This window comes from Lepidochelys kempii, chromosome 1 (genome assembly GCF_965140285.1).
Source record: "Lepidochelys kempii isolate rLepKem1 chromosome 1, rLepKem1.hap1, whole genome shotgun sequence".
In the NCBI taxonomy this organism is placed as follows: Eukaryota; Metazoa; Chordata; order Testudines; family Cheloniidae; genus Lepidochelys; species Lepidochelys kempii.
The window spans coordinates 207,488,694-207,504,072 of record NC_136380.1 but is presented as its reverse complement, the minus strand read 5'-3'; the positions used below and the strand labels follow the sequence as shown (position 1 = coordinate 207,504,072).

At 41.0% G+C, this 15,379-nt stretch overlaps 1 protein-coding gene across 1 annotated transcript in view; it reads left to right on the top strand.

The window, feature by feature from the left end:
• METTL16 (methyltransferase 16, RNA N6-adenosine) overlaps positions 1 to 15,203 on the top strand; it is a 30,376-nt gene extending 15,173 nt beyond the window's left edge. The window contains exons 5-9 of the mRNA XM_073309881.2: positions 1,148 to 1,290; positions 4,345 to 4,414; positions 9,019 to 9,108; positions 11,907 to 12,080; positions 12,187 to 15,203. Coding sequence (XP_073165982.1) covers positions 1,148 to 1,290; positions 4,345 to 4,414; positions 9,019 to 9,108; positions 11,907 to 12,080; positions 12,187 to 12,804 — 1,095 coding nt within the window. The 3' untranslated portion in view covers positions 12,805 to 15,203. The remainder of the gene's footprint in view (positions 1 to 1,147; positions 1,291 to 4,344; positions 4,415 to 9,018; positions 9,109 to 11,906; positions 12,081 to 12,186) is intronic.
• The last annotated feature ends 176 nt before the right edge of the window (positions 15,204 to 15,379 follow it).

Sequence of the window (15,379 nt, the reverse complement as noted above, 5' to 3'; positions counted from 1 at the left end):
CCCCTCCTGTCCTCCAAACCCCTTGGTCACAGCCCAGAGCACCCTCCTGCACCCCAGCCTGGAGCCCCCTCCCTCGCCCTGAACTCCTAATTTTTGACCCTACCCCAGAGCCCGCACCCACATCCAGAGCCCTCATCCGTTCCCGCACCCAACCCCCAATTTCATCAGCATTCATGGACTGCCATACAATTTCTATACTCAGATGTGGCCCTCTGGCCAAAAAGTTTGCCCACCCCTGTGCTAGTACGTCGATGTCATAGCACTCATTTTCGCTATTGCGGTACCAGTCTGAGGCCTGGTCTGCACTGTCACTTAAGTTGATACAAGTTACGTTGCTCAGGGGAGTGAAGAAATCACCCCCCGAGCGATGTAGCTTACCTTGACCTAACGTGGTGTCTACACCATGTTATATTGGCGGGAGAGCGTCTCTCCCCAACTTACGTTCTGCCTCTCAAGGAAGTGGAGTACTAAAGTCAGCGGGAGCACTCTCCCATCTGCTTACTGTGTCTTCTCCAGACCCACTAAATTGATGCCGCTGCATCAATCGCAGTGGTACCTATTTAGCATGCCAGTATAGACAAGCCCTGACTCTAGACTCAGTAAGAAACTTAGAATCTTGATCTCTATAGTGACAACTTCTGTATTTCTAAAAGCTGGGGAAGAAGTGGTGTTAGCTAAATAATTTTACATTTAAACATTGGGTTGTAACTTTCTGACATGACCATGTCCTACGGTGCTTTGGAACCAGATGCTTAATGTTACTCTTGTATAGCATCGATATATTGCTAACTCTTTGCTGTAGCTGTGACTATATAGATTTTGCTCTATTACCGTACCACCTAGGAGCTCAAGTTGGGGACCGAGACTCCATTGTGCTGAGTTCCCTACAAACACAACAAAAAGATGATTTCAGCCCCAAAGAGCTTATAATCTAAGTATATAACCAGATACAATAGATGGATACAGACAGGGAGTAATAACCGTTACATTGTTAAGTTTAAAAATATGTTAGGATTTCCCCCATATAGGGATGGAGTGCAGTGTTGATAGTGTTACTACATGGCAGAGTGTGAGGGAGACAGCAGGGTTTAAGGAATTATACTGTTCATTAATGGTTTAAACTTCAAACACTTTCTTTCCTGTCCAGGGAGTAAATTCTCGAAATCCTCGACGGCCCCCTCCCAGCTCTGTGAACACTGGGGGCATCACAGAGATCATGGCTGAAGGGGGAGAACTAGAATTTGTCAAAAGAATTATCCACGATAGTCTGCAGCTTAAAAAAAGATTGCGGTAAGGGCTGGGGTTGTTAAGGAAACTTCCCTCCTCCCTGCATCCTGCTGTGGGAATCACACGGAAGGGACTTTAACTGAGGGCCTTCTTGTTTTGGATGAAAATCCAATTTATGTGACAAAATCATCTTTTTTTTTTTAATAACCATAGGTCAAGGAAGTCCACTAGCTCATTTGATACACATTTGTAATCTATCTCATGTCCAAGGAACAGAGTTAATACATAAAATTTGAGGAGAGGACAGCTGTTCTCCCCTTCAGATTCATAGATTTTTTTTTAAGGGCAGAAGGGACTATTATGACCATCTGGTATGATTTTGTACATAACATAGGCCAAGGAAGTTCACTCAGTGATTCTTGCATCTAGTCCTGCAACTTGCAGTTGAAGTAGAATATCTTTTAAAAAGAGACCCAGTCTTGATTTCAGGACACCATGGGAAGGAAGATTTCACATCTTGTGGTAGTCTGTCCAATGATTTAGCACCCTCACAATTAAAAACTTGCATCTGTTTTTTTTCCAGTTTGAATAATGCTGATTTTAAACTTCCAGCCATTGGATCATGTCACACCTTTGTCTTCTATGTTAAAAAGTCCTTTAGTATCAAATCTCCTCTTTGTGTCGGCAAATGATAGTCACTGCTAGACCTTCTCTTTAACAAGCTAAATAGATGGAGGTCCTTTAGTTTCTCAGAGTAAGGCATTTTTCCAGACCATAAATTCTTGTAGTTCTTCTCTGAACTCTCCAATATTTTTTACTTCCTTTTCAAGTGTGGACAGCAGAACTGGGCATAGTATTCTAATGACTTCACCAGTGCCATATACAGAGGTAATATTGCCTGCCTTCTCCAGTCTGATATTCCCATTTATATACCTGGGGATCGAATTAGCTCTTATAGCCAGAATAATGCACTGGGAGCTCATGTTCAGGCAGCTAACTATCTTTTTCTAGAATACTTGCTTTGTAGGATACAGTCCTGAAAGTATGCTCCACAGTCTTTATTGCTTGTTTGGCTATATTAAAACATACTCATTTTGTAGTACTTCGAAAAAGAATGAAGAGTTGCCCAGTTTGCATTTTTGCAGACCTCTTCACAAGATGCTCACTTTTTATTGTCCAAGAAGTGGGAGTAGGTCTTGTAGAATGTACTCTTATTGGAAGGCTGATAACACTTCTCTTAAGATTCAAAAGTAGCTCAGACCAATAGGAGCTAGGTCTAAAGACTTCCAAAAAAAAATGTTCTTGTCATCAAAAGAAATTAAGAAAACGTTCAAGTTCTTGAGAGACTTTGACCTATCCAGGAGCAATTTTAACGGTGCTACAGCCATCTAGGCAGTGCCAACTTTCCTTTTGAGAATGAGAGCACTTGGGACAGGTGATATGAAGGTGTCGTGCTTTAGCTGAGATGGTTGTAGTACCATGTTGTCAGGAAACAGATTCATTGATTGACAAGGCATTATACTCACTGATCCCTCTTGTAGAGATGAATGCCACAAGAAAGATCACTTTAGTAAGGGAAAACAAAGATTTAACAGCCATTGTCTGGTGGCTTCTGATACCAAAGAACTGGAGTTGGAGGACAGGTGTATCTCTGTTGGCCTAATTAGATGAAGGCATCTATCTTTAATACCTTGTGTTTCCAAAATCTGGAAAAGTCATCCAACTTTGTTGCTGCTATTTAATATAATAAGTTGTTCTGGGGAGTCTCACGGCAGAAAAATTGACTTAATGCTATGTTCCGGTCTCTCTTTGCTAGAGACAACTCAACCAAATGGCCAGAATGTTGAGCTGCCCTTTACATAGGAGACTGAGACTTGCTGGCCAAAGGAAGAACTTGATAGCTTCTTTTTTCAACTAGAATATTATAGCTCTTGGAGACAAAGGCATAACATGATTCAGTGACTGGAAGCTGAATCTTAAAAAGTGCATGTTTTTTCCACTTCATGTTTCCCAACAGGGTAATGAACCAGTGGGTTGTGGTAGATACTTCTGCATTTTGAAGTCTTGGGGAAAGCTATCCGATCTTGATTTGCAGATGTGCTGTAGTTCTGCCAGAAGTTACTGGCCTTAATGCAAGAATTAATTAGCAAAATTCTCTGGCCTATTATGCAGGTGGTCAGACTACTTGTGGTGCCTTTTGGCCTTATTAAAAAAAAAATCTATTAATCTTATTTTCAATTGAATTCTGGTTTTATTAGATTCTTCACAATGCTGCATGAAAACTGGTTTTATTTATCTCTCATACTTCTACCCATGATCACTTTAAAGCATTTTTATCTCTCAAAGAAGCTGCTTAAAATATGTAGAGTATTGCATTTCAGTAATTGAAAACTCTCTGGGTACAAAGTTTTAACAATGTACTTACAAATTATTTCATTGGGGCCCAACACCTCTCCTAAATTATTTTGTGCAAGTGCCCATAAAGGAATTTTGGGAAATCCTGCTGAAGAACACAGACTTTTGCCTTTGGAAGAGTCTGTGAGACCTGTATCCAAGGGAGATGGTGAGCTCCCAGAAGCAGGGTAATCTCTCTGCTCTCATCCTTCTGTTTGCCCACTGGTGAGATGTGGATTTAGAGAGCTGGAAACTGGGAGAATTAATACTTCTAGATTTCTAATAGGCAGAGATACCAGGGAGTGGGTCTATTTTTTTCAGGCAAAAGCTGTTGTTTTGCTTCTGTCATCTTCTCTTTCTATTCCTTGGAAAGTTAAAATTGAACGTTTGAAACAAATTATTGTAAAGGGTACTATTTTCCAAAGCACTTTCCCATTTTTGAAAATGGGACAGAGTTGCTGAGAAACTTTTTAAAAATTTTACCCAAAATCTAATATTGAAAAAATCCAGGTGGATTTCTTTTCCAAGGATTTATTTCCTTGGTCTCCTAGTTTATCCACTTGCTCAAATCATATTGCTATTGTGGATTTGCCACTATTTTTAACTGGGGAGCATTTCCCCTCTTGTGATGCTTGAAGACCTCTGATGTGAACCCTTTGCAGTTAGTTGCCATTTTCAGTTGAACTGTTTCTAAAACCCCTTAATGTAAAATGTTGTCCACAGGTGGTACAGCTGCATGCTGGGAAAGAAATGCAGTTTAGCTCCATTAAAAGAGGAACTTCGAATCCAGGGGGTAAGTTTGTCTCCAAATACACTAGGGTTGTATATACTGCTTCCTGATACTGTGCATTTGTGTTGCCTGTTTTTGTCCCCTAAAAAGAGGTTTCTTACAAGTTACTGAACTGTAGTTCTTTGGAAGGTGCTTTTGTATTATGGACGCGCTGGTAGCAACTCCAAAGTTGAGGTTAAGCAGAGTTTGAACTTAAAGCAGGGATTAAACCTCTTTTAAGAGAATGTAGTGCCTTCTCATATGTTTTCAGCACTGAATTTTTGAGAATTTGCAAGAGCTGTTCTTCCTCAGTTAATTTTTATGCTACAAATGTATTGGCTCTAATTAATTCAATATGAGGACAGTACAGATATCAAGAGTCCTCATTGGTAAGTTACTTAGTGTTCTGATAAGTCTAAAAATCATGGATTTGGCTCCTTGTGTTTTAAGGATCAGGTGTCTTACTCCTTCCACTCACAGCCATGTCTCAGTGGGTTCCCTTAGAAGCAGGAGAGTCTGAGCAAAGCTGTATATATTCAGTGGAAGTCACCACCACTTAACACACAGGCATGCGGGAGGTAGGCAGCAATAGAATTTTCCCAAACAGTGAGATGTATAGCATTAAGTGCCACTAGCAAGGAGTAGATAGCAGAATTCACACCTGCAAAAAATGTTTCTGGCGGCTGTGATGGGTTCCCCCTGGGGTGCCACTTGGAACTCGAGTATCACTGAGCTTGCCTTTTCCGCCAGCTTGGGCTCCCTTACACTGTCCTGCTGAGCCAAACCCTCAAGCCTCCGGCACACGCACAGGTAGGGGCACATACAGCTGCTGAAAGACACTGAGATCAGTTCTTCTTGGGAAAGCTCAGCTAAGGAACTGGCCAGCACTCAAGTGCACACCCCCTCTGAAGTGTAAACCCAAAATTGTATCGTCTTGCATAGCACTGAGAACTCCACAGCATAAGCTCATAAAATTTGCTCCCTCAATGTGGAGGAAGATATGCACAGCTTTTTGCCCCCCAGTTATGAATTCCACAAACTGGTTTTAGAGAAAACAAGAACAAGTTTATGAACTACAAAAGATAAATTTTTAAGTGATTATAAGGGTTAGCAAACAGATCAAAGCAGGTTACCTATCAAATGAAACAAACACTCAAACTAAGCTTAAGATACTAAAGAAGCCGCTTACAAATAGTAATTTCTCACCCTAAATGTTAATTTAGGCAGATTGCACAGATTCTTGAAGGCAAACTGCTCTTGCTTACAGCTTAAAATTCCAGGTATTTCTTTCACAGGCCAGACACCTTCCCAACCTGGGTTCGGTCCTCTTCTCCCCACCCACCCCTTTTTTATTTCTTAGACGTTTCCAGTTGTCATCCTGGGGTAGATTCAGTGAAGAATGACCTTGATTATTTCCCTCCCCTGCCTTAAATAGGTTTTACATATGTCAGGAGCGCTTTGTTTTCCAGGGTGGTTCTCTTCTCTCCCCCCCCCCCTCCCTTTTGGAAAAATACTGGTATTCTATCAGAGTCCAGTACCAGGTGACTTGATCACATGATCCTGCTGTGTCGAAGCAGTCTTGGGTCAGAGGCTGTTTGTAGCATCCCTGGAAAGCTCCTCAGGAAGGTGGGAGATTAGCTTATTCAAAGACCTGTTGTTCTGCCTAATGGTCTATTGACTTGTCCCCAGCTAGCCAGCCAGACTGATTGCATTTTGTCTGGTGGGTGTTCCCCAGGTGCAAACACTTCTGTGGTACTGATGTATAGTCAATATTCCTAACTTTAGATTAAAAAAAATACAGCATACAAATAGGATAATATTCAGTAAATCATAACTTTTTCAATGATACCTCACACGACCTAACTGTATAAAATACGTCTTAGTTATGCCATAATCATATCATGACAATATCTCTGAAGAATGTGTGTGGCAGGGGGTGGTGGCTTGTCACAGTGGCATCTTCTCCCAGGGTAGAATTTATTTAAATGGGTGTGTTGAGGGGAGATGAATGGAAAATCATGGAAGACATGACTTGTACTACATGCTAATAAATCCTTTAAAAGACTTGGAAATTATTTTCTAAAAATACATGGGCTGTTAAGGCTGCTTCTGACTGCAAAGATGCAGTGCACTAAAATAAGGGATCTGAAGAAGTGAGGCACTTTAGATAGTCACATCTAATTCCTTTCCTATAACTCCATTATTTCAGTCTAATTTCATGCCTTCCACCCTCTATGCTTCACAGAAATGGCTCTCACCAAAGTCTCTAATGACCTCTTCCTGGTCAGATTTCAGACTCCATTGTCTCATCCTTGACCTGTTGGCTGCCTCTGACACTGCTGATCTTACTCTTCTCACAATCCTGCCCTCTCTGGGCTCTGTTCTTGGCTCCCTCTTTGTTTTTTACCTTTTTCTCTGGATTATCTCTTCCACAAATACGATTTTGAATGCCATATTGGGGGGGGAGGGATAGCTCAGTGGTTTGAGCATTGACCTGCTAAACCCAGGGTTGTGAGTTCAATCCTTGAGGGGGCCATTTAGAGATCGGGGGCAAAAATTGGGGATTGGTCCTGCTTTGAGCAGGGGGTTGGACTAGATGACCTCCTGAGGTCCCTTCCAACCCTGATATTCTAAGATTAGCAAATCTCTCTCGCGCTCTTTCCATATTGAAATCTTAGCCCATCTTTCTACATCTCCAGTTGATGGCTGGACATCCACAAGAAGCTTAACATCACCAAAATGGAATTCCTGGTCTTCCCTCAAACCCTCCCTCTCTCTGCTTCTGTATCACTAGGGACACCGTGACCATCCTCTCTGTGGCTCAAGCTTGTAATCTTGGCTTCGTCTTTGACTCAGCCCTCTTTGGCTTATACTTCCAGGCTGTGTCTAAACCAGCGGTTCTCAAATTTTTGAATTGGTGACCCCTTTTATACAGCAAGCCTCTGAGTGTGACCCCCCCCCTTATAAATTTAAAAACACTTTTTTTAAATATATATTTAACCTTATTATAAATGCTGGAGGTGAAGTAATATTTGGGGTGGAAGCTGACAGCTCGTGACCCCCTGTTTAAGAACCCTGGTCTAAATCATGTGTTTTCCTGCACATCTCCAAATCTGACCCCTCCTTTGTGCCCACCCTGGCAAAACTCTTGTCCACGCTGTAATCTTCTCATGTCTTGACTACTGCAATTTCCTTTTCTTCTAGCCTTGACGCCTGCAGCCTCACTTCCCTGAAATCTGTTCAGATTGCTGCTGCTGAGATCATGTTGGCTCAACGCATTGTCACCCTGTGTTTAGTTCCTCCTGTGGCTTCCCCTATTCCACTGTATCAGACTCAAACTTCTCAAAGCCCTTCACAACCTAATTCTGCCCTATCTGACCTTTTATCTTACAGTAAGGTTCATACCCACCTTACCTCCATCGGTGATGCCAGCCCCTAAAACCCAGTTCTCTACTCTGATAAGTGCTTATGTGGGAAGTGGGAAATGTGCTCAGTCAGAATCCATCAGAATTCATCTATTCAGAACTCACCTCTTCTGTAATGTTTGCAGGAAAGTACAACCAGATAGTGGCTGGACAGGTGACAAACTGTGATTACTGCTTTTCATTGGTTAAAAATTGTGCATATTCTCTTATCTTGTTTCCTTCATTCCACCCTTGCGTCTCATCCACCTGTTTGTTTTGTCTCTTTAGCTTTGTAAACTTTTTGGGAAAGACACTGTCACTTGCATCTCTGCCCTGGCCTGGTTGGCCTCTAGGTGTTACAGGAATGCAAATAAAAATAAGACCACTTCTGTGAAGAGCTTATTATCTGAGAGAAGAAGAGTATGCAATACTAGGGTTTTTTCCTTTCTCTTACTTAGAATTAAATACAAACAATTAAAAATATGTTTAAATTCACTATGTTCATACACAAGCTTGAATCAGATTGCACCCTGTTTTTAATGCTTTTGGTAGAAAACTAACCCTTATCATTCACCTCCATGAGCTCATGCTCATGCTTTCTACTCCCAGTTATTTCACTGAGTCTCTCAGGCTAGAGTTACTGCCTTTCTGTTCCCAAGCACTCAGCCCCATGGCATGAAACAAGTACTGGAGGGTTTGTCTTGCTGATCTCCTTAAATGCAAGGGTACATGTGTGTACATGGGATATTCCTTCTCCTTCACCAGGGAAGCATGAGTTCTTTTATAGGCCACCTACAGGCGAGGAGATGGTGGGGTCTCCTACCTTGTGTGGTAGAGGGTGCTACCATAGCTACCTCATAGGGATATTGCAGTATTCCCATTTTGCAGAAGTGGAGGAAAGTGGTTTGCCCAAGACAATGCAGTATGTCAGAGGCAGAGCTGGAATTAGAATTTGGGCTCTCCCTAGTCTACCCTGTTCGCATTCTGTTATACCATGGTGCCTAAAGTGCGTTGAATTCTTAGGGATTAAAGGTGGATTTAAATTGCCTATTTTACTCTTGGTAAAGCTCTTTGTGATAAATTTCACTTCGACGTTGTTGGTTCAAAACCTTAATTTTATAACCTATATCTGAAGTTAGACTAATACGTGTGTAAAACGAATGACACTTCATTAACAAGAGATGAAAGTTAATGACTGCCTGACCAAGTTTCTCCTTCACATAGGTTCCTAAAGTTACCCACACTGAATTCTGTCAAGGCCGTACCATGAGGTGGGCTCTGGCGTGGAGTTTCTATGATGATGTCAGAGTGCCTGTAAGTGCCTTTGTTTTTGGTTTGTTTTTCATGGTCATCTACACTTTATTTGGGGGTGGGTTTAACAAGTATCTGCTCTACAACACAACTATCCCCCTTCAACCTAGAGTATAGGGTACAATTGTTGTCTGAGCTGCATTTCCTGTATGGCAGTACAAACCTGCAACATAGCCAGTTAGAACCTTGTTCTGACGCCCCTCCCCCCATCCATCCGTTACATGTCACTTGATGTTTGTATCAAACCCAAAACATACCTTTAGATAGGCTTGGCAGAATTAGATTTTTATCAGTAAATGTCGATAAACTTGAGCATTGGCCTGCTAAACCCAGGGTTGTGAGTTCAATCCTTGAGGGGGCTGTTAAGTTGATCTGGGGCAAAAAATGGGGATTGCTCCTGCTTTGAGCAGGGGGTTGGACTAGATGATCTCCTGAGGTCTCTTCCAACCCTGATATTCTGTGATTCTGTGATTTCACTGTATACGCACAAACTGATGAAAAAATATTTTGATGATCAAAATTTACGGATAGGCAAAGTAAGAAAAATACTGCTTGAAAAAATATTAGTTTGGTTTAAGGATATTTATTTGATATATTTTGACACATTTGTTACAGTTCAGGTCCAGCAAGGGCACCCACACTCAGGCCTTCAGCTCCCCAAGTGTTGCCTTTCCTGGTTGAAGAAACGCATCCCTCTCCTTTCTAACTGGGGCATTTCCAGACTTCACAGTTCCCTGCCTACACTGTTATCGCAGCAGAGACTGGTTGCCTGACAAGATCCTGCTTCCATTCTCTTTAGAGACAGTTAACAGGTGCAATTGCTACAGTAAAAAGCACTTCCAATGCAAGCTTATTTGATAAGGTAAAAAGCATTACAGAGAAAACACATTTAAAAACAAGAAAAGGACCCATGCACATGCTAATAAGCTTGCCAGAGTTAACCCCAACCCTAACATGGATTCTGACCAGAGCAGTCCTTCAAATCCCCTACCCAAGGGGGATATCTTGTGGTTACCAGTTCATCACAAGCCAGTATTATGAGGCCTCAGGAGGCCCAGTCCTTCCAACCGTACCCTAAGGATTGCGGCTCTCTGTGGACCAGGGTTCCTGTCCATTTGCTGGATCAGGAAGAAGGTCATGAGCCAATTTAAAACCAAGCTATTTATCCAGAAACCCTTTCTTTGTCTGTTGGACTTGAAGAATCCAGTTTGAGCTACAGTGGAACTTCAGTTACGAACACCTCGGGAATGGAAGTTGTTTGTAACTCTGAACAAAGCGTTATGGTGGTTCTTTCAAAGTTTACAACTGAACATTGACTTAATACAGCTTTGAAACTTTACTATGGAAAGAAAATGCTGCTTCCCCTTCGTTGTTTTAGTAGTTTACGTTTAACACAGTACTGTACTGGATTTGTTTTTTCTTTGTGTCTGCCGCCGCCTATTGTGTACTTCCGATTCCAAATGAGGTGTGTGGTTGACTGGTCAGTTCGTAACTCTGGTGTTCGACTGTAGTATATGTGCACCTTTCCAGGGAGGTGGCTTCTCTGGGGATGTTACAACCTGAGTGAATTTGCCTAGTTACTCCCTACTGTTTTTCTATTTACCCGTCCCATGGAAATGCATACAATGTCACATTAATACACACAATTTACACCAAAGGCATTAACCCTAATTCAGTAGGGTTTAACTTGTTTCCATAAAGCTTGTTCAGAGTATTCCAGGATATTGTCAGTCTCACATTGGTGAAGTTTGTTTTTTCTTATGGTCATAAAGCTTTAACGTTTTGAGTCTCAATGTCTGTCATTAATAATTGTCTGACCCCACCATAATTTTCCATGCCTCTGAAAATTTAAATGGATAAAAATTAAAAAAGCTTAAAAATAACCATCAATATCTGTCAAATTTATATTAAAAAAAAAAAATTAATTCTGCCAAGCCTCTCTATAGAGAACTCAAGTCAGCAAGGCCTTCTGATGGGCTTAATGTGAGGTGCAGGTTCCCTGAAAATCAGGCCACTTCCACTTCAGTGCTTAAATAAGAATTTAGCTGCAAAAAGTTACCCCCTTATGAACATTTGAAAATATCCAGGTCTTTACACTCACTTATGTAAGTTGAACTGATGCTTGTTAATGTATCTATATTAAATCAAAGCCTGCTTCTCCTTTTTAGATTCATATGTGTATAGTTTTTGCACAGGTGTTTGTGGTAACTGATTTTACAAGAGAGATGCAGTGATATACCTGTGTGTGATCAGAATCAAAATGTTAGTGGCTTCATAGGTAGTACCAAGAGAAATACTTTTAATAATCTGAGAGATGGCAGCTGAAGGAAAGCATAATTGATTCTTTCTAATAACTTAAGGTAAAATTCACCCCTGTGCAGCAGGCCAGTACAAAGCATATGCACCTCTTAAATCCTACTTAAAACCTCTTCAGGGCTTAAGTGATACACAGGCCATGACAGTGAATGTACATGGTATTACAGTAGAACCCCGTTCTAGCCAGTTTAATTGGCATGCGAGCCAGCTCAGATAATCAAAACTCTGGGTAAATATGGGAATTGGAAAATGCCATGCTGCAGTGCCATCTAGCAGCCACTGGAGAGATCACCACCTTCTGGCCTGGAGTCCTGGTTGTTCAGTAAATGTGGAGAGTCAGTTAAGGGAGGATCGGATAAACAGGGTTCTACTATACTGACATTGGTATGATGCAGACTCTGTGTCCTGGGTGTTAAAACCGTCCCATTAGTATTGCACACTTCCAGTATTTGTTTGTAATTCGTTTGTTTTGTTGCTTTTTTCAGTCTCCTCCCTCTAAAAGAAGGAAGTTAGAAAAGCCCCGGAAACCAATTACATTTATAGTGTTGGCATCCACAATCAAAGAGTTATCCATCAAGGCTTCAGCTATGGGCTGGGATGCTGTTGAAGGCATAGCGGTGGTTACAAAGTGGATAGAAAAAATACTGACTGATCTGAAGGTATAGTATTAAGTGTTACCTGTTAAAACAACATCCTGCTTTCGGTCATAAATGTAAACTTTTTTTTAAAGTAGTGATTATGAAGTTCTGCTGTTCTCTACAATAGGTTCAGCATAAGTATGTTCCCTGTGGAGAAGATGAAGTTAGTCTGTTTCTAACAGCAATTGAAAACTCTTGGGTTCATTTAAGAAGAAAGAAACGAGAAAGAGTAAGGCAGCTACGAGAACTTCCTCGAGCTTCTGAAGATATTCTGCAAGCAGTGGAAGAGAAGAACAGCCAGAAAGACTCAAAAAACAACCCAGAGTGTGAACAAAACAAGACAGAAAACTTTGAAATGGGATCAGTGATGCTTGATGAGGATGTCAGCTCAGCCAAGAGTGACAGGCAAAGGGAAGATTCCCCTGCAAAAGAAGAAAACAATGAGGAACGCATGGAAGAGGAGGACATAGAAGCAAAGCAAGCAGAGACCTTAGTTGGTGAAGACTCCAGTGATGCAAAGGAGGAGCCTGATGCGTCAGAGGATGCTGGCAGTGTAACAATGGAAAAAGGACAAAGTCCCAAAGTAACTAGTGGACACTTTCTTTTTAAGTGTTTAATAAATGTGAAGAAAGAAGGGGATGATGCATTAGCAGAGATGCACTGGGTTGAAGGACAGAACAGAGATTTAATGAACCAACTGTGCACCTACTTACGAAATCAAATTTTTCGACTGGTTGCTAGTTAGCCCTTATTCAGAATATGGTAGAAATAAGTCAGTTCTGGATTTTTTTGTAATCTTTTTAATAGACTAAGAGAAATTTTGTGCTAGCAAGGTTTTTTAAGATGAAATGACCAAAATTTGAGATGAAAATCAACTTTATTTTTAAACAGCCTTTTTTAAGTACAAGGAATCCTAAGTATATAATGATGAGGGGTAGGAGAAACAGTGCTGAAATAGCACTTCAGTGTTCTAGCTGTAAAATTGCATGATAAATGGAAACCTATTTTAGCAGTAGCTCTGTGGTTGGTTTCATATGGGAACATTACAGCTGATTTCTGATCTGACTTGGTGGAAATGCAGTTCTGTTTGCAGAATAGAAATCTTCACTACAATATTACATTTTTACATCATTATTATTGCAGGAATTTACAGGTTTTTTCAGCCCTTACTCTCACAGATTAGCCTGCAACTCTGTGTATTGTCTTTTGCAGCCAGGAATCTTCCTTGAAGGGATGGCATTTGCCACCCTCATCCATCTCCCTTCCCTACGCATTTGGCCTCAGCTGAGCAACATCTTGATAACAGGTGGCAGGTCTTTAAATGACAGCTCATAAAAGCACAGAATAATATGGGAGAGCTGGGTAGCTTTAGAGATGATCATGAATCTTGAGTTTTTGTTAATGGGCTATATTAGATGTCACTATTTAACACACATCAGGATTTGCATGGATTTTCTGCTTTTTAAAAGTTTAAAAATGAAAAATGATTTGTGCTCCTCCTGCAACATACCAATTAAGAAAAATCTAACCGTGGCACACATTGTTTTAGACCATGTCTCCCCATTGCATTTCCTACCCTAATACAGGAGATGAAATGCAGTGTGGTGGTTTCAAGCAATTATTCCTGAAAGATTGGGCTTCACTTTAAACTTAAATTTCTTTGAAGTATTGAAGGAGGGTGGGGAGGGGGAGAGAGAGAATTAGAGTATGTCTCTCATCTCCATGGACCAGAAAACCTCATCACAGGGGCTATAAGGATGGATAGGAAAACACGTTAATTTGATGAACAGTGAAGGTGGGATGAGGACAGAATTCAGCTGTAGAACTCTCAGAATTTGGGGTACCAGCTGCTGAGGTCTTATGCTTTTCACATGCTTCAGGGCCCTGTCCCCACTCTGGTTGGAGCTGTACTACCAGGGTTTCCTTGGCCACTGCTGTACCTGGAATCTATTTCCCTCAAGGGCACACAGTAGGGATTCTGCATCAGGCTGCATTAATCTTCTGGTGGTTTTCACACAGGGTTGGTGGAGTAATTATGGGCATTGCTATCCGCATCCACCATCCAGCCTCCCAAGGGCTGAGCTTGTCCATACAGAAGTACTCCACAGGGTGTGGAGAGGACTGATGCTCTCTCTGGAAATGGCCCAGAGTGGAGTGGAGGGTTTTGAAGTGGCCCAGTGACTGAAAATGAGTTGTAACATTAAGTATGCATTATAGTAGTATGGGCCATAGATATAAAAGTGAAATCCACAATAGGGGAAAGATAGATACATTATTGATGTATTGCAGCAAATGCACCTGCTCATGCTGTAGGGATCACTCTGAATATGTGGTGTTCATCAAGGGTTCCAAGAAATTCAGTAGAAACTGTACATCTGTCTTTTGCACCACAGCAGGCCAGAGAAGCAAGATATGCTATATAAGTCCTATCCTTAATCTTTGAACCTCTGGAAAACAGTTACACAGTATTGGATTTGATATCATAAAATCGTTCTGGTACTTTGTTTTTATTAAATTATTTTATTTGCATCAGATTTTAACCCAACTGAGGTGAAGTGATCTGACCTGGACCATTATCTTTTAAAAGAATGCACTAAATATTGGCAAATTGCCTGAAAATGTCATTCCCTGGAAGTTTCAAATACAGCAAGTAAAATTAATACTATGTTTGTTTACCATAAAAGTAAAAAATGAAGAGAACATGTTTGTATGGAAGAGACTCTAAAATATTTATGCCTTTGACTTAATGGATTCAATTTTGAGTTAGAAAGATCAATGTTTTTTCTGTATAGCAGTGAAGAAAAATACTTGAGAGAATTTTAGATTTGTTTTCATGTTTCATTAACCAACAGCTGTCATGCTAGTTAACTATTTTATCACAGATAATAGGCAGTGATTTATATTTGATTAGGAAAATTATATATATATTAAGCCCTTAAAGTGGGTTATTGATTGCACAGCCCAGTGGTTCTCAAACTATGGTTTGTAGCCTGCTAATTTTGCACAGAGCTGCTTCTGTGATAAGGGAGAACATCTTGAAGCAGTGATACTTTACGCTAACTAGTTTAATCAAACTTAAGAGTTTTGAGAGGTTCTTTTGGACACCTCAACTACTGTATATACTCGTTCATAAGCTGAATTTTTTTTTTAGTAAAAAAGGGAAGCATCAGAGAAGGGGGGTCGGCTTATGAACGGCTATAGAGAGGGAGAGGTGGGACACAGCCCCTCCCCCCAACAGAGGGCGCAAGGAGAGGCAGCATAGCCTGCAGATCCAGAAGGGAAGAGGTGCGGCCAGAGTCTCTCTGCTTCTGGCCACGCTG